Source organism: Notamacropus eugenii, chromosome 6 (assembly GCF_028372415.1).
Source record: "Notamacropus eugenii isolate mMacEug1 chromosome 6, mMacEug1.pri_v2, whole genome shotgun sequence".
Classification (NCBI taxonomy): Eukaryota; Metazoa; Chordata; class Mammalia; order Diprotodontia; family Macropodidae; genus Notamacropus; species Notamacropus eugenii.
In genome coordinates, this window is record NC_092877.1 from 268,560,074 (window position 1) to 268,582,135 (window position 22,062).

Below are 22,062 nucleotides of genomic sequence, written 5' to 3' on the forward strand. Positions count from 1 at the left end.
ATCTAGAGGAGTGACTTTTCCCAATATTTTTATGAGGAAAAACACATCCTTCCTTCTACCAACTCCAAGGTAAAGAGGCGCTGAATACCGATTTTTTGCTGCCTGACAAGCATCCCATGAATTTTTTCAGAGGATTTTTTTTTTTGCATTGAAAATGAATACTTTTCCATCATTGCCATTTTCTTCCATTTAGCTTTCATTTTGTGCCTAGATCCCAAATGCTCTGTGTTTTGCAAAACTCCTCCCATGTGGGTAGCTGTCCATCAGCCAATTTCTGTGTTGTGACTTCACCTCCCAAGGGTGCAGCACTGTCTGCGTGCATTAATGGCAGGATCAGAAGGTAGGAGCCAGGCGGGTGGCATCGCTCTCCTCTGACACTCAGCGCCTCTCAGTCTGGCATTTATTCCTATTGCCCGAAAACTAAGGCAAGAAGCTAATGAGTACCGCTCTCTAGATACTGTAAGTCATTAACCTGCAACCTACACACTGATCCCAGTCTATTAAGTTTAGGCTGCTAAGATTCATGCTTTGGTGGGTCCCTGATGCCAAAGCATAATGCCTCTGTTTGTTTTACTTTTATTGCCCTGGTAGCGATGTCGTTAAGGAAGGGGGGAGAATGCAAAGGGTGACAGGACCCACACCAGGGGACAATCAGACCCGCAGACTTACTTGCATAAAGAAGATTGAAGCCTTCCCTCCCTCCTTCTGCCTTTCTGTATAGGCCCCAGTGCACATCTGCGTCACTTACGGGGGAGGGGGAGGCTCAGAGGCAGAAAGAAAATTGTACTGTGAGGACCTTAGAAGCTTCATAAGCAACCCCCCTCCCCTTTTCCATATCTTTTCCTCTTTCTCTTTCTCTAATTGGGAAGGGGGGTGGCGCAGCTGAAGCTGGCTATAAAGACCTGCCCTTCTCTCTCGTTAGCCATATCTTGGCTAGCACAGATAACCTGCAAGCATGGGACTCCCCTGAGAGCCAGCGGAGGAAGAACGGGCGCACGCTTTGTGGCTGGGGGCAGAGCGCTCAGGCGACTTTTCGCTCGCTCTCGGCGTTCTCCGAGGTCCTGAACTCTGGGGCGCTGACCGCGAGAGGAGCTGGAGTGCCCACGGGTTGAGAAGGCGAAGGATCGAGTCCGAGCTGGGCTTCTGTTGCTCCAGTGCCTTTGATTAGGGGTTATCTCGCTGCTGTCCGCTGCCAGCCTGCGCCTCCAACTGTGCGTGCGGGTGCGCGCACAGACCTCCCTCTCCCTCTCTTGGCTCTCTGAGCGCATCTCTCCTGGAGCCTCCGTTCCCCTCTTCTCTTCCCCCTCCCGCCCCTCTTCTCTCTCCTCCCTTGCACCTCGCGGGGCTGTGCGAGGGATTCCTGAAATCTCTCTTGTCCTCTATCCAATCTGGGCTTCTCTCTAGATCCCCAGTTCAAACGGGCTGAGGGTCCTCTCCGGGAAGAAACAGTGGTAGAGCCGCGGTCCCGAGGTGCGCGGTCCTTTCGGCTGGCGGCAGCTCATCGCCAGGGGCTGGACCGGGGCAGGGGCATTCACTCGCGGTCCGTGTCTGGAGGGAGCGTGGAGGAACAGACTCCGTCTTCCTCCCCTTGCCTCCTTTTACCCTGTACCGCCCAGACTCTCTCCCTTACCTATCCTTTCTTGCCTTGGCTGAGGTCGGTTCTCTCCACTTCTCTCCTTCCCTCTGGAAAGCATGTCAGGCTCCGGAAGGAAAGACTTCGATGTGAAACACATCTTGAGACTCCGCTGGAAACTCTTCAGCCACCCTTCCTCTTCTCCAGGCGGGCCGGCCGGGGGCAGCTGTCTCCAACAGGACAGCAGTGGCAGCTTTGAGCACTGGGGGCCAAGCCAGAGCCGTCTGCTGAAAAGCCAGGAAAGGGGCAGCGGGGGCACCTTCTGGAAAAAGCCATCCTCTTCGTCGTCCTCTTCTTCCTCCTGCTCCTCCTCCTCCTCTTCCTCCAACCCGCTCAATGGCACCCCGGCCCCCGCTGCCACTAGACTGCATCAAGGATTACCTGGTCAGAGTCAGCAGCATCCTCCCCGGACAGTCTTCTATGTGGAGTCCCTGGAGGAAGAGGTAGTGCCAGGTATGGAGTTTACTGGAGAACATGAAAAGACCTTGGTCCTTCAAGAGATGAAAGTTGAGTCTGTGGACTCCGGCCAGGCAACAGGTGAAGGATGTGGACACAGGTACAGTAACTTTCTTGGGGCAACCACAACATACTCAAGTTTCCAAAGCAACAGCAGGGTGCCGTCAGTTTTGGTTGTTTGTTTTCACCATTTAGCCTTTCAGGGGCCTAAACTTTTCAGATAATGACCTTTGACTCAGAATTTTTTTAGGTTTCATCTTGTCACTCGGTTTGTATTGTTATTAAATGTCTCCTCCTATGTGACCTTGGATAATGCCTACTGTTCTTTCGTCAGATATTTTAGTTATTGATTTGGTAAACCATGTAATCTTCAAGTATAAGGTTCCTATGCTTGTACTGGTTTATTACAACCTTGATCTAGGTTACCACTGGTTGGTTGTCTCAGATGCAAAACTATCTGCCTCTGGTGCTATGCAAATGGTGCAGCAAAATTAAACTCATTGAATGGTACTATCCAGTTTTATTAATTAGTTATCTGGAATTTCATTATCTTGATTTGTGACTAATATAATATTTGAGAGGGGTGAGAGGGTTAACAGGGAGAGGGTATTATCATGTATTTATTTCTACAAAAGAATTGAAATTAGAAAGAGTTACAATGAGATAATATTGGTAACTATCATGTTATTAAGCAGGAAAGACATTAGAGAAAGTTGTGTCAACACAGATACCCCTTTACAAGGTGACAGATTTCTTCTTTCACCACTAATGGACACACTTGGAGTTGAAAATAGGAGGTTTAATTTGTCAGGTAATTGTCATATTTAGGACTAACATGAACTTTATGGGCAAACAAAATGAGGAGAAATGCATCTGCAATGAAAATTTTCCCTGTATTTCTTAACTACCCTTGAAACCAAACTTTTGACATATGCCATTGATCTCAGAGAGCAACTCCTTTAAAATATATTTGTAGTTATATTATTGTTATACTCAATTCCAAAATCATTTTATCCTTATCCCTTTCCCTTTATGTTCAAAGTTATTCATGAATCCTGGTGCTAGCTAAGTCTAAGACAGCCTTCAGCTGTCATGAATATTGATCCGGAATATTAGAAATTGGCATGGTTAGTTGCTAATCAAGTACTAAGACACAAAGAGAGGAAGTTTGAAAATGAGACCCTTTGGATTGTCCCATTCGCTGGGAGAGAGAGAATATTAAACCTATAAATACTTCTGATTTTAAAAGTTTAGGGAACTGATCTATTACTACAGTGTAGTATCCCATCTCTAAGTATATGAGCTAAAAGACTTAGTCTTTAATGCTTCATGATGCTTCATAGAGTTTCTTCTTTTGCAAGTTGGATAGAGAAATCAACTTCTGGTATTTGTTATAATACTTGGAGAAATAATGAGTGCTAAGCATTCATAAAGAAATCAGTGGGGACAGTGATAACTTTTTAAAAGGTCAAATTGTAGTTTGATGCTTTTTATCAAGTCAATAGAACTGAAATGTTAATATAGCATTAAATATATCATCATATTTTTTTTTCTTTTTGCCAGAGGTATTGCAGTAGTTTCTGTCTTGTAAGATCTTCTCAGTCACACATATTTAAAATATAGGTATATCATGCGAATGTTTCCCATTATATATTTTTATTTAACCAAGGGTTAAGGTACATTATACCATGTAAATATAAAGTGTACATTTTGCCACGTAAATTTTGAATCACCTAGTAAAAGCAAGAGGGAGATTTTTTTCCCCCTTAAAATCATACTAAGTTATCACTAACTTCTCCAAGTTTTATTCTCCAGTTTTCTTTGAGTGCAAACTTTTCAAATACAAACTGTGAGATAGTAATATGATTTATATCAATAAAATTTTAGGAAAGTAAATTTTAAAAGCATCCAGAAGGTATCCAGTACTAATTTTATATTTTCTTTGGTTAAATCTTTTCCCCTTCTTTTATTTTTCAGTACTAATATTTATAAATCACATCTTTTATTTATGTGCACAAAATAAAAATCATTTTTGCATTGACAAATCATACAGATACTTTCTGACTCTTAATTTCAATAGTCCATAATGTAATATTATTTAAAAAAAAAGATTGAGCTAAATATATTTGGTTGTGCATGCTCTATGAGAATCAAATATCTTAGAAAAACTTAAGTCTGGTAGAAGATTCTTTACATTCCTTAGTTTTTCTTGTGTTGTGAATTTCTTTGGTAATCTGGTGAAGCCCAATAGACTCCTTCTCAGATAATGGTTGTTGTTTGCATTCTTAATTGAAGAAAATACAAAATTTCAGTTGGAGGTTAATGATAATAAAGATGTATTTTTTTTCTGCATCCATGTTCATGATCTCCTGAAGTCTCTTCAAGGACCCTTTTGGAGCCTGAGGACACCAGGTTAAGAATTTCTGCTTCAGAGTGTATAAAATTAGCACATAGATCTAAATAAACTTACTTAATTCATTAGGTTAAAGGCTATAACAATTTGAAAAAATTACATTGGTCATTTTTTCTAGCAATTACATCAATAAAAGTGGATATACTTGATTTGGGGATAGCTTTTCTTTATTGTTTTAGAAATCTGAGAATTTTAGAGCAAATAGGGAGAACATGAATTAAGAAAGAATAGCTAAAAAGGGAAATGCAAGTGAAGTACCTATTCTATAACAAAGTATTTTGGGGAAAATCATATAAAATACAAAAATTTCCAAATATGAAGATAGCAGCTTTATTGATCTTAATCACAAATACCATACGCATTCTGGAAAGAAATATAAAATTCTTACTGGATAGATATTTTTATCATTTGGATCTTGGGAGTCCTATGAGATTCTAGGTAATGAGTAACTTGAAGATCTTTTCATTGCTGGCTGAATTTAATTTTAACATATATAATATAAATATATATACATATATATATTTATATATGATAAATCTGATTCCCTCAGTAGACAAAACACTTAGTAATGATTGCATCTAAAGGATTTTGTATGTTCTTAAGCTTTCATAGTGCATTGGCTCTTTGTTCATGATTAATTGCAGCCTCAGTACAAAACTTAGTAATTAATCACTATTAATATATACATTGTTTCAGTTTATGTACATGTTAATTATTTAAAATGCTATTCATTTTTCCAGGACAAAAAAAGAATACTATTTCCAAAGACTATTGAAGAGTCTTCTGCAAATTCTTGAATTAGAAAGTTAAGAACTTTAAGAATATAACAAGGAATTGTCAGCATTTTCTCAGTTTTATGGAAATTTAATAAGTTTTTGTCTCTGATTTGTGCCACAGAGTAGTCAATGACACATAATTTTTTATCAGTACTCTTCAAAGAAAAGGATCTAATACAGGAATTTTTATACACATTTAATTTAACATTTACTATTTAGCATTTTTATTTTGTACAATACAATTGCTAGGATAAAATAAATTGTGGTTTTCAATCATGGATCAGTAACCATTCTGAAGCAATATTTCTTCATTTATTCACTTGCTTATGAATGGAGAAGATGGTTTTATTCATGAGGAGTCTGTATGGATGAGTCTTTTAGTAATACAGTTGGAATTTCTGCCTTAGGGTCCCATGCAGATGAAGATGAAACCTTAAATAGAAATAGATTATGGAGGAGCTGGGAGGAGTCCTAGGACTTACCTCTCACATCCAATCTTTATTGCCAAGTCACTAATTGTCATAGGATATCAGTTCATGTCCTATATAATTTTATATCTCAGTTCATTTCTATCTTAGAAAGTATTTATCTTTAATATCACCACCATATCCTTGCCCTTTTTTTTAAAACTTTGATCTCCACATTTCTTTACTTAGATCATGAGGCTTCAAATGTATAACACAATCCCCTCTGAACTTGTGGCGCTGTAATAGCACCCTGCAAAATAGTTACTTTCTTTGGCTGCAGTCTAAAATAAAGTAAGCATACTTTGGCAATCATTCAGGATCTGTGATCTCAACAGATCTATCAGTTGTATTGGTTCAAGACTGAAAGCATATGTTTATGTGTATGTGTATTCACACACATATGTATGTGCAGATGCATACATATATTTGCATATATGTATATATGTACATGTGTATACACATATATATTCTATATAAAATATTCTAATTGGTTACAATGCTTGACTACTTAGATATCCGTAATTTGGTCTAAAGTTGTATTGAAATAATTGAAATGAAGTAAGAATGAATTATGTATATGTATATAGGTCCTGGAAATAGAAACAGTACAAAAATTATAAGGACTTGCAGGGACTAAACAAAATTTAGGATTCATAATTGACAAATGTGCAGTATTAAAAAGAGTGCTGGAATGACTAAATATCCTCATAAATGTTAGACTTTTGAGTTATTTCTTATTGTCTCATCTATGGAAATCACTTTGCTAATATATTATCTTTGTTCATGGATGCCATAGCTAGAAAGCAAAGTCCAGAGATAAAAAAGACCATGAAGATCAAAAGAAAGTCATAAAGAATATTGGAAAATAAGACCTATGAAAGAAAGATCAAATTCATTGTTCATATTCATCCTTCACAAGAAATCATGTGGGTTATTTAATAAATACTGGTATCAGAAAACAAAAGGATTGATTGGTCATAAAAAAAGTAAATATTAACTTTTCTCTTTATTATTAAGGATTAAATCACATTAGGTAAGCATATATTTTGGCTGTAAGGGAAGAAGTGTCCTCTTTTCTTGGTGGAAATTAAATCTATTATTTGTGTCATGTTATTAAGGTATTTTGATATTTTAAAAGGGTAATGATAATATTCTGTAAGACTACTAATAGAAGGTTGTATTTGTACTGTTTTAAAAGGTTCAAGAGGCAAAATTTCTGACTAGTTTAATCATTTTATTAATAATGCCAGCATTTGACCATCTCTTAGACTGAAGAAAATCATGGCAGGAGACTTACAGTTTATATGCCCTTACAAGAGTAGATGCTCCTGAGAGTAGCAATCAGCTTTGCTTGGCTAACAAATAATGAGAGAAGGAATATTGCAGTGAGGGACTGGACCTGAACTTTGATTGTGGCATTTACTTCTTAAGTTACTCTTAGACTTGGACAATCTATCCAAAGACTTTATCGCCACCCAAACCTGAGTGGAACAGGAGTGCCCCACTTGGGTGGGGTTTGGATAGCCAAAGTTAGCTTAATCTTCAGAGACTGAGCTATTAAAATAAGGATAAAAGAAAAAGGGGGAAAGCAGAACTTCCTCAAATCATTGATTATTAATCATCATTTCTCTCAGATTTAAAGGAATGATCATTATTTTCCTGTGAACAAAGTTTTGTCTCTTATTTAAGCTATCTATTTTGTTGTAATTATAACATTCTAGGGGACCACACCTCAAGGGAGCACCTTGTCTAGGCTTGATAAGACAAAAAAGAGAATCTGGACAGATTCCACGGAAAAACATTCCCTATCAAGGATATAAGACTTTTGATAAAGATAGCGATCTGATATTGACTTAACTAAAGGCTCTATGCTTTTGGTTAGTATGAAGGAACACAGATCATACCTCATCTATGAGTTAAAAGGTAAGTCCTAGGGAATCATTTGGGACATATAGAAAGAAAGTTTAAGTCACTTTTCTAAGGTTACAGTACTTTTAGTGTCAAAGGCAAGATCATAATCCAAATCTTCCTGATACTAAGCCAAGCTCACTATCCCCCTATGCCATCGCTAGTTTTACAGCAATTGCTTAGCAGTATGGTTTAAGAGACAGTAACTATGAAGTCATTGGAAGATGATCTAGATTCCAAAAAGCAATCTTTGGGGTGAGGAAAGTGCCATCACTCTAGATCATATTTCAGAGAGCTCATATAAGGCTCACAAGAACTATAGACTGAAGGTATTCCACACCCCTGGGTCATAAATAAGAAATCTGGGGAGCAAATGTTGAAAGGGAAAACTGAGATACAGGCTCTGAACAACATCTATCCTAGATTGAGGTGGGGAGAAACTTTAATGTTTGCTAGCCAAGCTAATCATTGTATCAACATTAGTTAAAAGGAGTGTCAGAAATCTTTACTCTTAAACTAATTTATGTCTATTTTTTTCAGCCTTTGCCGTCTTTTCACTTAGATCCTTTAGGGAAAAAGTGTACGTTTTGACTAACCTAAGAGAGGAAGCAAGGGGATTTTTTCCATGTTTTGAAATTGTAGATCTAGAACTGACAGGCCCTTAAGAGATGATCTGGTCAAAAATCCTTTTTTTTTTTTTCAGATGTGAACCTGAGGAAAAGAGATTTTATGTGATAACAGGGCCAGTATTTGAACTCAGGTCCCAGGACTCAAGGTTCAGTGATATTTCCATTATATCAAGTTCTATCAAGTTGGACTATCAATGTGACCTGAATGTTAGAGGGAAGAGGAATGGATTAGTTTGAAAACCAAGAAAAAAATAGTTTGGGTGGAGAAGAGGGAGGAAATTGAGAATGGCTATCCCAAAATATGGTTCCTTCCCATCTGCCCATTCCCCAAAAATACCACAAAGAGGATGAAGGAAGCAAGCACTTATGTAGCACCTATTATGCTTCAGGCATTGTGCTATGTGCTTTGCAAATGTCTTGTTTGCATGATGCATTTATTTTTCGCAACTTTTTGGTAGTTAATGCTGATAGATTTTTTAATGAATTAATCTAAGAGACTGTAGTGCATTTCCTTTTCAGAATTCTTTTAATAAATGATATATTGTACATATGATCATTATTTAGTAGTTTTCCCAAGGAAATAACTAGGAAACTACTGTCTGCTTTAGCACTTCCTAGCCCTAAGATTTCAAGAATATTGAGAGCCCAATAAATATTATATTTCATCCTGGAGGTTAAAAAAGTATCACTGGAACTCAGTGACTAAGAGAATGACATGGTCAGCCCTATACTTTAGAAGAGTCAGTATGTCAACTAAGTAGAGGAAGAATTGTAATGAGGAGAGATTTGAGGCAGGAAGATCAGTTACAGTGCTATAGCCCAAGAAAGAGATGATGATGTCTTGAACTAGGACTGTGACCATGTGAATGGAGAGATGTTGTGAAGAGGGAAATGAAAAGATTTTCCAGTGGATTGTCAAGTGGGGTGAAACCCCATAAAATATGGGGTAAATAAGAGTTTAAATTCAAGGGCAACACTTAGATTGTGAACCTGGATGACTGTGAGAATAATAATATTCTTTACTGCAATAGGAAAGTTTGAAATAAAGGAGGATTCAGAGCAATAATGAGTTCTATTTGGGATTTGAGATATCAAAGGACATTAAGTTCATGATGTCCAAAATGATGGGGTGATGCATGACTGTAACTCAGTAGAAAAGACAGGAATGAATATATAGATTTTGGAGTCATCCAAGATAAGGAAGACAGTATGACACTGTCTAAATTTTGCCAACATTTCAAAAAAGATAAGAAATGAGAAAAAGCATTTGGATTTGACAATTAAGAGATCATTGATAACTTTGGAGAAAGTTTTAGTTGAATTATGACATTGGAAGTCAGATCACACAGGATTTAGAAGACTATGGGAAAAGAGGTGAAAAATAATCACAACTTACCCAAGGCAGCTGATCCTTTGCCACACTTGTCCATGTACCCCCATCATTTTGACACAGAACATTGACTCAGTCGCTGCAGGTGTTACGTTTTTCTGGAGCCCTCTTGATTGTTCTATCCCTTGATTGAACTGATGTGTTATTATAAAATATATAAAAACTAAAATCAAAATGAGCATTTTTAATCATCAGAAGGTAATCCTTCATGTAACATTTTCATGTAACATTTTAAGAAATTTCATAAAGAAGGCAAACAATGATGTGAACTAGATAATGTAGGGCCAATATCATGGGAATATCTGCGATGTCAGTGCAGATTATTAAAGAAGTTTAAGGACTATCAACTTAAAGAAATTGGTCTTAGTCAAGAGAGGCTTCATTTTAGTCTTCAGATTTGGATTTGTTTTTCTACAAATTTCATGGTTACAGCAACAATGTATTAGGTGAAATTTTACTGCTCCTGGCTGAAAGTTGTAGCAATATTTAAAGACTACAGAACAGGTACATTGACAACTTTGGAATAAATTACAGGTACAAAATGAGTTTCTAAATCTGCAAATATGTAACTTTCAGAGATAGTTGGATAAAAGGAATCAGACTGTTATATCACTGTCTACATTACTGTAGCATATTTTTAAAAAAGTAGAACTGATTTTTAAGTCAGTTTAAAGAAATGATCCTCTAGAAGGTATGTATGTATGTATGTATGTATGTATTACTACTAAGTAGCTCTTAGTAGTTTGCTTTTTAAAAGATAACCAGGGAGTTTCTGGCATGGATATAAGTTTTTAGGGCAAACACGAAAGTAATACAGAAGATCCTTCTGTTGAGAGACTTTAAAAATATAGAGTAATTCCATAATATGTACCCTGCGTCGTGGAAGTGTGCATAGTATAGAATTAGCTTACCTTAAAAGATTTGGGCCTATTTTTAAAACTATATACGTCCTCAGACGTGGAATAGAGGTAATCCATGTTAATTATACACTAAAATCCCCTCTTTAAAGTTCTGCAGCTGGTTACAATACAGTATTAATAATTCATCAATTTTCATGGGAAATCTTTTAACTTGTTGAATTGATTTCGGCTATTTGCAACTAATTTCTAATTAAGGAGAAGGGATTATGTCTATGCCAGTGATGTGGGTATGCTAAAGTGGAAATGAAATTCATTTTATTGTGCATTATTCATAATTTATTGCTTATCATTTAAATAACTCATACATACTCACAACAATAATGTGTGTCAGAGGCAGTTCTTGAACCCATGTTTTCCTGACTCCAAGAACTTTTTCCTAAGCTACCTTCAATACTACCTAATTGCCTTTGAGGGAGGACACATATTAGATCTGTTTTGTTGAGTTCTTTGTTTTATGATGTCTAGGTCACTACTTCTCAGAGCTAAGAAAAACTTGTTCTGTGGCTATGTTTTGAAACAACTTTAGAGAATGATCAATCAGGTAGTTATAAAAAATATGCAATTTGGCTTCTATCTTTTTTTTTTTGATTGCTGGTCTTTGCTATATCAGTATATCTTTCCAAGAAAATTCCTTTTTTTAAAAATGTAAATTACTAAATAGGTAAGTTTATCTTGGCTGCTCAATCAGTTCACTATTTACAAACCATTGAATATTTCTCAGTCTGTTTCCAAAAAGCCATCACTTTGTTTTTAGATAATTAATATTTTATGATTCCTTTTTGCAGTAGTCACTGATTTTTCATTGTAGCCTCTAAAAATCTATACGTAGTAATAGGATCATATTATCAACTTAAATGAGAACAGAGATTTTGTCAGAGACAGTTGATAAAGGAAAAATTCTGGGCAGATAAACTTCTGATTCTTATTAAGATAAAAATCAAATAGAGTTGGTGGTAAATGCCCTTGTTCAACCCTTATTCAATATAAATTATGTCTTTCTGGTAAATGTAGTTTTTTTTTCCCTAACATCAAAAAGTAGCATGTGAAGGTCAGACACATTGGAAGTAATCCATCTCTATTTATGGAATGTTTAAGATGGTAAATTGATCAGGACAAACTAGAATTGTGGATCTGGGAAAGGAGGAGGAATCTAAAGTTAAATGAAAGGAGCAAAGGAAAGAGAAATCAAAAAGAAATTCTTAGAGCATAAAACCTCAAGTATTTTGTAAATGGATTTCTGAATTTTACCTCCATTGACTTAACTTCCAAAATGATGTACTGAAGTTTTATCAAAGAAGATTTCATTTTTGAAAGAGAAAAAAAAAGCATTAAATAGAATCATCTGGACTAGTAATTTAACCAAATTCACTCTGGTTTGGAAAAAAAATGTTCAAAGGCATAGTGATAATTTTGAGATTCCAAACATCATGTTAATTTTTTATTGAAATATATATAGAAATCAATTACCCTTTATCATTACTTTATGTTCTTATTTTTTGGAGAAATTTTCTTAATGAAAGATAAATAAACCTGAAAAGTTTTCTTTTAATTTAATTATGCCAAATCAATGTTATTTTCAAATACACTAGAGGAATTCACAAATATATTGATAAGAATCAGAGAGGATTTGTAAATTAAATCAAGTCCCTTTAATTTATTTCACAAATCTATATTTTCACAGGTTGGGTTTTTATAAATTTGGATGCAATTAAAATAACATGCTAGAATAGGGTATGTTTTTCCCAACCCGAGAGTATTGGAAAACTATCTAATATTTAATGACAAATATTTACTGCTTTTTTCTTTTCTTTTTTTCTTTTTTGGTCAGAAATATTTCGCATGACTCCCTGATCCCTTCAATGATGCAACTATCTATAATTTTTTGTTTTAGGTATTTGACTGTGAAGTTAAATTACTTGTTCATAGTTGCATAGCTGGTCTGTGTCAGAGGTAGCACTTGAAATCGGGTCTCTCTGTCTCCCAGGCTAACTTTCTATCCACTATAATGTACAACTGTTAGGAAGGACCTTTAAGCTTCTTCACAATCTGAATTCTACTGACCATTCCAAGTATCATTATTCCCTTTCATATGCTTCATGTCTCTGGATTATTCAGTGTTTCCTAAGCTTAATATGCAGTCTCTCCACTCCATGACTTTGAGCAAGTTGAAAATGATGATTTGTAATGAAATTTCTCTTGATCCCTGTTTTGCAAAATCTTTGGCATGTACTCTCGCCTTCAAATATCCTTAGTGTACCATCTTGATCTCTCCCTTTCCCCCATTGCTATTTCATTCTTACTTCTTACTATATTTATTGGTATAAATGTCTGATTTGCTCTCACTCCCCTTAGTAGTAATAAGGTTCTTGATGGCAAATAATGGGTCATTTTTATCTTTAATACTGAGAGCCTTACATGTTGTAGATACTCAACTGTTTTCTGAATTAAGTTAATTTTTTACTTAAAGTATATGTATCTTTTGGTTTTAATATATGGCCTGTACACTTAGATTACATTGGCACAAAAAGACATTCTTTTTAGATGGTCCTTAGCCTTTTGACTACCTGGTATCCAAGTGCCCCCTTAAATTCTCCCAAACTCTATTTAGAGCTAGATAGATAGATAGAGCTAAGTATACATAAACATACACACACATACATAATGTGTATGTGTACAAATGAGTGTAAGTATACTAATACGTATGTATATCCATGCACAAATAAATAAGAGCACATGGAATGCTTGAATCTTCAAGATTTACATTTAAGACCTGACAACCACTTAATGTTACTACTCTCATCTATACATGCTTCCTTCTGAATTGAATAGATTCCAGTAGTGTCTGACTGTTTGTGACCCAATTTGGCATTTTCTTGACAAAAATACTGAAATGATTTGTCATTTCCCTGTCCAGCTCATTTTACAGATGAGGAAACTGAGGCAAACCAGGTTAAGTTATTTTTCCAGGGGTCAAACAACTAGTAAGTGTCAGAGGTAAGATGTGAAGTCTTTATGACTCCAGGAAGGTCACTCTTTTAATTGAGCCACCTAGCTATTGGATTGATACACATTCCAAAAAATTGAGCTCCATTTGTCACCTTTCTGTAGCAGCACAAAGCATTCACCATGCCTGGACTCTGTACTTTCTCCTTATCTTTGTCTCTCAGAATCCTTGTCTTTATTCAAACTCAACAAAGATGTTATTTCTTCCATTAACCCTTTTCTGACCTCTCTTTCCAGTCAGAAAAAAATTTCTTTTTTAATAATATGTTTATATTTTATGCAACCCCAGTAACTTATAAGATCCTTCGGGGCAGAGAAGGTTTCATTTTGCTTTAATCCTCATCCTAGCAAAATGCTAGGATGGCTAGAATTTTGCCAACATCTTATGCAGAGAAGGGTTTAATAATTATTTTCTGAATTAAATTGAAAATGGCAGAAAATAGAAATTAGTTCTACTTTCTATCTCCCAGGTGTCCAGTGTTTCTCATATAACTGTACTTTGCTAATTCACCCAAATGGGGTCACAAAGGGTTGGACATGACCGAACAACAACTGCTACGAAGTGAAGTATAATATCGATAATGATGATCACATTTATCCAGTGCTTTATACAGTACTCCAGTACCATCCTGTCTCATCCTAAGCTATATACTTTGATATCATCATTGTTTTTAGATGTTATTCTACATACTGTAGTACAAAATCATTTTTCTAAAGGTGGACTAATTGGAGAAAGACAAGGGTGAAAAGATAATATGTGTGTGTGTGTGTGTGTGTGTGTGTGCGTCCTTATGCCATTGATTTAAAGATGTTTCATTTGGATTTATCCACTAGTGAAATTTTAAGCACAGACCAAAAAGTTAATGTCATGATTGAACAGATTGACTTGTAGAGAAAACAATAACAAATAAACAAAAATGTTGGTCTGCCAGGAGTTGTAAGGACTTGGTTCTAAACTGTTTTGTTCTTATATCTAGTATATAAAATTTGATAACACTTTCTTTCTCTTAGATTTTCCTATCCTTTTGATAGTTCACATTTTGCCTTAGACTTCCTCGAATAAGTGCAAGCCAGCAGACTAATGATCCACTGTTCCATAAATTTCATAAGTGAATGAAGGTAGAGATGGCAGAAGGAGATTTCTAGCTGACAAGAATTATGTCAAATTAGAAGAAAAGGGTCAGGAGGCAGAAGTTTAAAACTCACAAGAACTTATGCAACCTTTTAGTGCTACAAATCATATCCACATTCCTTGTCAGGCACAACCTCCTGGCATGGAACACTTGAAACAGGACATTCAACTTTATTTGTCACCAGCCACCTCTGAAAATTTGTCCTGAGTTCCTTGCTTTCTTGACATCTTAAATGCCTAAAAGTTAGTCAAGCTGCCTACTGGTTCTTTTTTTAATTTATATTTTTTTTGTTACATTATAAGTCCTGAACTGTCTTTTTCCCTCCCTTCTCACCTCACACTAGGGAAGGCCACCATTGATGCAGAGGTATAAATATATGGAAAACTATACCACATGTGGTTCTTTTTTTGCAGTTCCTTCTCTGGAACTGGATAGCATCTTCTTTCACATTTCCTTTATAGTTTTTTTGAGCATATGTAGTATTCAGAATAACTGGGCTGTCCACAGTTACTCTTCTAACAATATGATTGTTATTGCATACAGTGTTCTCTTGGTTCCCCTCACTTCACTTTTCATTATTTCTTGCAAATATTTCCATGTATTTTCTAAGAATCAGCTAGATCATTTCTTATAGAGCATTATAATCATGTTTGACAACTTGTTTGGCCATTCCTCAATTGATAAGCATCCCCTCAATTTCCAGGTCTTTGCCACCACAAAGAGAATTGTTACAAATATTTTAGAACATATAGGTTATTTTCTTTTTACCCTGATCACCTTGAATTTGGTATATTTTACCATGTTTCCTACCTAGTCGGAACTAAAGTTTCTCCTTGCTGCTCCAAGAACAAGAAGGATTCACTCACCATGGTGGACATCACCTTAAGAGAGTTTGCATTAAACCTCACTTAGCTTTCATTCCTACAGGCTATACTGTGTGAGCCACTCTACTGTCCTTAAGATCACAGTAGAATTTTGCCCACATCTATTACAAAGAATGAAGAAGTAATGACTTCAGTGGGAGATAGGGATCAGAAGAGGATATCAAAAACTTCCTCCAAAAAAAGACTGAAAGGACTGATAAAAGTAGTGAAACTCAGCCAAGTGACAGATCACAACAGATATTACAGATGTTAGTCGTATCATATAAAATATACCAAAAGCAATTAGCAATTAAAAATGCAATGCTGATATACTAGTGCCCAACTTCAGTTAGGAATTACATAACGTGCTTTTCTCTGAGTACCTCCATGACATTTATTCAGTTACTTGAATTAACTTAATGTTCAGGCATTTCTCACTAGTAATTAATTTTAAAATATAGTTTAGTTTCCCATATGACATTGTATTTCAAAAAGGATTGTTTTTGAACAATTTATTCTTTAGTTTTTTTAATTTTTTCAAGAATTTTCTTTACAGATATGAGAAATATCTAATTTTTAATGACAACTCATAAAGTAATAGTATTTTTACTTCACTTTCTTCATCTTAAAATAATGTGTTGAGGTTGTTGCAAACTCATATCTGTTTAGTCTTCAGTCTTCTTGCCATCATCACTTCTTCTCACAGTTTAGATTGATTGGTTTCATGAGGAGGTATGGGAGAGTAGCTCACCTTTAACCTTTAGAATTATTACTTTCCTCACACTTTCCCCCCCACATCCCTTTACTTTGGGAAAATCAGAAGTTGACTCATATCAGGAAAAACTTGAGAACCACAGAAAAGATCCAGTCTAAGATTGTATGTGTGTATGTGTGTGTGTGCATGTATGTGTGTGTGCATGCATATGTGTGTGTGTAATATTAATTCTATCTCTACTTATTTTAGGATTAGTGACTTCCTTGAAGTAGCCATGCCTCTACTTCTCTTGGTGAGCACGAATATAGGCAAAGGCCACATATTCATAGTCATTTCTTCACCTTGACACTTAGCACAGAGTTGCCTTGTTGCTTGCTTAGAGGGCCAAAGCACTCCAGGGGTATGGCATGAACAGGGAAAAAGTCTGCTTCATTATTCACAGGACCATATTGATTTCATAGCTGGGGTAAGCTCAAGTGTGGACATACAGTGCAAAGTCCAGATGAAACATATCATAAATCATGAAGTCACAGCCAAACTTAGATCCTGAGAAGCAATGCAGGATAGCTATAAAAAGAAATCATCTAATAGGACAAGGAATACTGTAGTGAGACTGTGAATACAGTTAAATTGGAACCGGAGCAGAAATGGGAGTCACTTCTCAGGACTGTTAAGTAGGGCAGTTGGTCAAGGATGCAAGGAAAGAGGACAAGAGATTAAGAAATAAGACTGACAAGTAGTTAACACTGCCAAAGGGCAATGGAATTGCAGAAGAAATCGGGGCACTGAATGCAGAGAATGCCATCTTTTGGCAGAACTTAGAATAAATAGAGGAGGAAACTGCTTCTTCTCTCATGGAGTTCATGAGGACAATGGCAGCTTCCATGAGCAGAAGCAATTAGCTATCCCATATTAGTCCAGTTCTACATCTGAAGGGACAAAGTCATATTCAACTTAGTTACCTGAAAGGCTGATTGATACATTTAATACACAAAGGTGCACTTGATGGAACACTCCTCCATATTGAAAAGATACAACAAGATGTATGTTTACTCTAGAGGACTAGCCTTGGTCTGGTTCTAGGAAATGAAACTGCAACTCAGATGTTAGGCTTTATCGAGAGAAAGACCAATTTAGAATGAGCCATAGGGGTTTGAGTTATGATTTATGGAGTTTTATACTAAGGTAGAAAAGGGGAACTGTAATCTTTTTTCCCTAATAGTATTTTTTCCAATTACATGTAACAATAGTTTTCAAACCATCATTTTTGAAAAATTTTAAGTTTCAAATTTTTGTCCCTTTCTCCTGCCTAAGACAGCAAGCAATCTGATATAGGTTATACATGTATAAACATGTTTCCATATTAGTCATATTATGAAATAAGAATCAGAACAAAAGGGAAAAACAAGAAAGAAAAAACAAAAAAATGAAAATTATATGCTTCAATCTGCATTCAAACTTCATAGTTTTCTGGATGTGGTTAGCATCATAAGTCTTTTGGAGTTTTCTTGAATCATTGCTTTGCTGGAAAAAGCTAAGTCTATCATAGTTAATCACTGTACAAAGTTTCTGTTGTTGGATATAATGTTCTCCTGGTTCTACGGACTTCACTCAGCATCAGTTTATGAAAGTCTTTCCATGTTGTTGTTGTTTTTTTTTTCTCTGAAATCCTCCTGCTCATCAATTCTTATAGAACAATAGTATTCTATTGCATTCATGTATCACAACTTGTTCAATTTCCAATTTATTGCTACCACAAAAAAAAAGAACTCCTATAAATATTTTTATACACATGGGTCCTTTTTCCTATTTTTATGATCTCTTTGGGATACAGACCTAGTAGTGGTATTGATGGATCAAAGGGGATGCACAGTTTCCTTGCCCTTTGGGCATAGTTTCAAATTGCTCTTCAGAATGCTTGGAGGAGTCCAGAACTCTACTAGCAGTGCATTAGTGTCCCAATTTCCCCACATTCTCTATTTTTATGATTTTCTCTTTTTCTGGTCATATTAGTCAATCTGATAGGTGTGAGGTGGTACCTCAGAGTTTTTTTTCTAATTTATATTTTCCTAATCAATAGGGATTTAGAACATTTTTCATTTTATTAATGCATCACTTTAATTTCTTCAGCTGAAAAGTGCCTGTTCATATCCTTTGACCATTTATCACTTGGGGAAAAACTTGTATTCTTATAAATTTGACTCAGTTCTCTATATATTTTAGAAATGAACCTTTAATCAGAAACATTGGCCAAAAAATTATTTCCCAGTTTGCTGGGAAATCTTGGCTACATTGGTTTTGATTGTGTAAAAAACATTTAATTTAATGTAATCAAAACTATCCATTTTGCATTTCATAATGCTCCCTATCTCTTGTTTGGTCACAAATACTTTCCTTCTCCATAGATCTGACAGGCAAACTATTCCTTGCTGTCTAATTTGCTTATGATAGCATCCCTTATGTATAAATCTGTAATGTTAATTAGAGAGTTAAAGATCTTCCCCATCCATTGTAAGGGCCTGCCCATAAAGGGAAGCTTGATTAGTGGAGGCCCACACCTTTCATTAATTTTTAATGCATTGGTTCTCCAGGGTTGTGATGCCTTCTGGCTTTGCAAAGTGTATAAATACTCTTAGATGAGGTTTTACTTTGGGGCTTACTCACTGAAAGTATTTGTTTGGCCAGATGAGACTCTGGGCAGCAGCTAAGGAGAGCCCCAGTTTTGAAAATGCAGAGGTTGGTGCTTCTCTCTCTGGTAACTATGTGTGTATGTAATGGTCAGACAGCTGGATCTGTCTGTTGATCTGTGATGTATGTATTGCTTATGGTCAGACAGTTGGAAGCCCTGTCTGTTGGCTGATCTTTGTTTCTCTGTATTTTCTCTGAAGTTCAGGGTGCTTACTTTTCCCCTGAACTAAGTGAATGATATATGTGCTTGACTGAAGTGATTGTCAACCTTTCAAAGGTTGTTTTCCTTTTAGAAAAGCAGATCTAAAATCCTGTACAACAGGCCTTCCTGTGTATGTTGGGGTCCTTGCTGTCACAAAATCATGTACCCATTTTGACCTTATTTTGGTATAGAGGGAGCTGTAGTCTTTTATAAAATGCACCTGTATAGGTTAGGAAGATACAGGTACCTTTGAATACACTGATAAAGAGTGGATTTTATAGGGTTTACCATAAATATTTGTAGAAACCCTTTTCTATTAAACTGTATTTATGTTTACTCATTCATTCTAGCTGTTACTGACTCTGATTTCTCCTCCTATCCTCCATTACCACCTACACACAGCACCATGTGTACCAAGGTACTTGTCATTGCATGGTCATATTATCTGCCTATCAAAGTGACTAATATACTCACTGTTTCTACTTCTTTATCTATTAATTTCTCAATCCCTGGCAAGATGACTTCTGACCACAGGACCTGAATGAAACCATTCTTTACATGATTACCAGAAATCACTTAAATTCAAACTCTGGGGATAATTTTTGAATAATTTATGCTCTTTGAAATCTCTCAAAAATTTTTTTTATACTGTCAATTATCTCCCTCCAGGATATTCTCTTCTGTCTTTGATTATGTAATAGTGTGCTCTTTTAGTATTTTTCCTATACCTCTAATTAATCTGTCACAATCTCGTTTGCTATACCATTCATCTCCTGCCTCTTTAACAAAAGCAGAACTATAATTAGGGTTGCTAACATGAAGGGAAAGCCCTACAGAACACACACTACAAAGCAGCAATGAATAGTGACTCAAGTAAATATTTTGAGACAAATTCAGTTAATGGGAGTTAGAAGGATAAGAAAGGAAACTGCAAAGAGGGAGATCTTGGAAAAATAACTTAGAATTAAAGACAGAAGTCCAGAGGGAGAGATTTCCAAACATCCTCAGACTTCTGAGAGAGGGAGGAAGGAAGGGCTCTTGATGAGAGACATTCATTAGGCATGAAGGCATCGGAAAGTAGAATTATTATCATTTGATATATTATTTTTAAATTAGTTATTTTTGTTGTTAAGCTCAGTAGTTTTTACATACCTGTGGTGGGAACTGACTGCCAATATCCTTTAAATTTAGTCAACCAAAGGCAAAGCCCCAGTTGTAAGATACTAATTATATTTCTGAGCACAAGTTTCCCTCAGGGCTTTTACCCTAAGCCCTTTCTCTTCTTTCCATATCCCCAGTGAGATGAGATGATCTCATCTGCTTCCATTGATCTAAGGAATATATCTTTGGGGGTGACTCCCAAATAAATGTTTCCAGTTGGAATCCTGAATTCAAGGCTTATGTTATCAGCTTCTACTGGCCATCTTTTAGATGCTCTACTGGTAGTCAAATTTAATAAGTCCAAAATGGAACTCATCTTCCCTCAAAAGCTTCCCCTCCACAAAATGTTCTTATTTTTGTTGAGGACATTATTATCCTCCAGATTCAATACCTCAATATCCATTGTACTTACTGCATCATCTCATATCCATAAGCATCTCTCTACTCATGAAGTTCCCATTCTAGTTCATGTTTTAGTCCTTCTTTATCACCCTTTTCCTGGACTTTCATAACAACCTCTGAAGTCACCTCTTTGTTTCTAATTCTTCCTCTATCCAATCCATCATTCAAATGGCTACCAAATAATTTTCTTAAGTTATAGGCATGATCAACATAATTTCCAGGGACCACATATAGAGGGAAATCTATTTTTATCTATCTGTCTATCTATCTATCTGTCTATCTATCTATCTATCTATCTATCTATCTATCTATCTATCTATCTATCTATCTATCTATCTATTTATCTATCTACCTATACTCTCCAGCCTGACTTTTAAGGCCCCACACAATCTCAGTCCTCCCCCATTTTCTACCCTTATTTTATACTACTCATTTTCCCTCACTTAGTAGTCTAAATGAACAACTCAACGAGTTGTTCCCTAAACTCATCACTCCTTTTTCATTTCATTGAATTTGAATAGGTTATCTTCTATGGATGGATACATACACCCTTGATTTTTGCCTAAAAACCTTTGTATTCCTGGAAGACTCCTCTCAAGGGTTAACCCTTATTGGAAACCTTTCCTTATCATACCAATTCTTAAGAATGACTTTCTTTTCAAATTATATTGGATTTTATTTATTTATATACATATGGAACCCCATCCATCAATGTTGCTTATTGAGAATGGGCACTTTCTGATGTTTATATTTCTGTGACTGTTATACACAGTGAGTACATAATTTTGTTTTTAAGTTGCATTCACATCAAAGAAAAATGGGGAACTCTATTTCTTTCCCTACAAGATCTTTTTGCTATGTACTCATTGTGTGATTACAATCACTGATAAGATTGGTAAAAATGAATTAATTATTCTGAGAGTTTAGCTATCAGGCACATGAAATACTAAAATAAATGAGAAGAGAGAATGCTATGATCACACTCACATAGCAGAAGGCTCTCAATAATGTGTGTTCTACTCTCGAGGGAGTCCAAACCCTCAAGAGGACATAGGTTGTCCATCTATAATGAACAGACAACTGTCAGGTGAATGAAATCATATGTGATGAAGGCAAGTAGAGAAAACAAAATGACAGCTCAGGAAACAGTAACAGAAATTTCATGGTGAACCAGGAGTGTAGTCAAATTGAAATTTTAATAAAAACTGGAAACAATTGACAAAACTACTTAGCAAAGCAGAGAGTCGTTCAGGAAGCCCAGACAGTACATGAGAAGTGCACAAGTCCTGGCACGGTTGCTTTT

At 35.8% G+C, this 22,062-nt stretch overlaps 1 protein-coding gene across 1 annotated transcript in view; it reads left to right on the forward strand.

The window, feature by feature from the left end:
• The first annotated feature begins 202 nt into the window (after positions 1 to 202).
• The window catches only part of KLHL1 (kelch like family member 1), a 566,614-nt gene continuing 544,754 nt past the window's right edge, over positions 203 to 22,062 (forward strand). Inside the window, exon 1 of the mRNA XM_072622321.1 lies at positions 203 to 2,189. Within this exon, the coding sequence (XP_072478422.1) occupies positions 1,693 to 2,189 (497 nt within the window). The 5' untranslated portion in view covers positions 203 to 1,692. The remainder of the gene's footprint in view (positions 2,190 to 22,062) is intronic.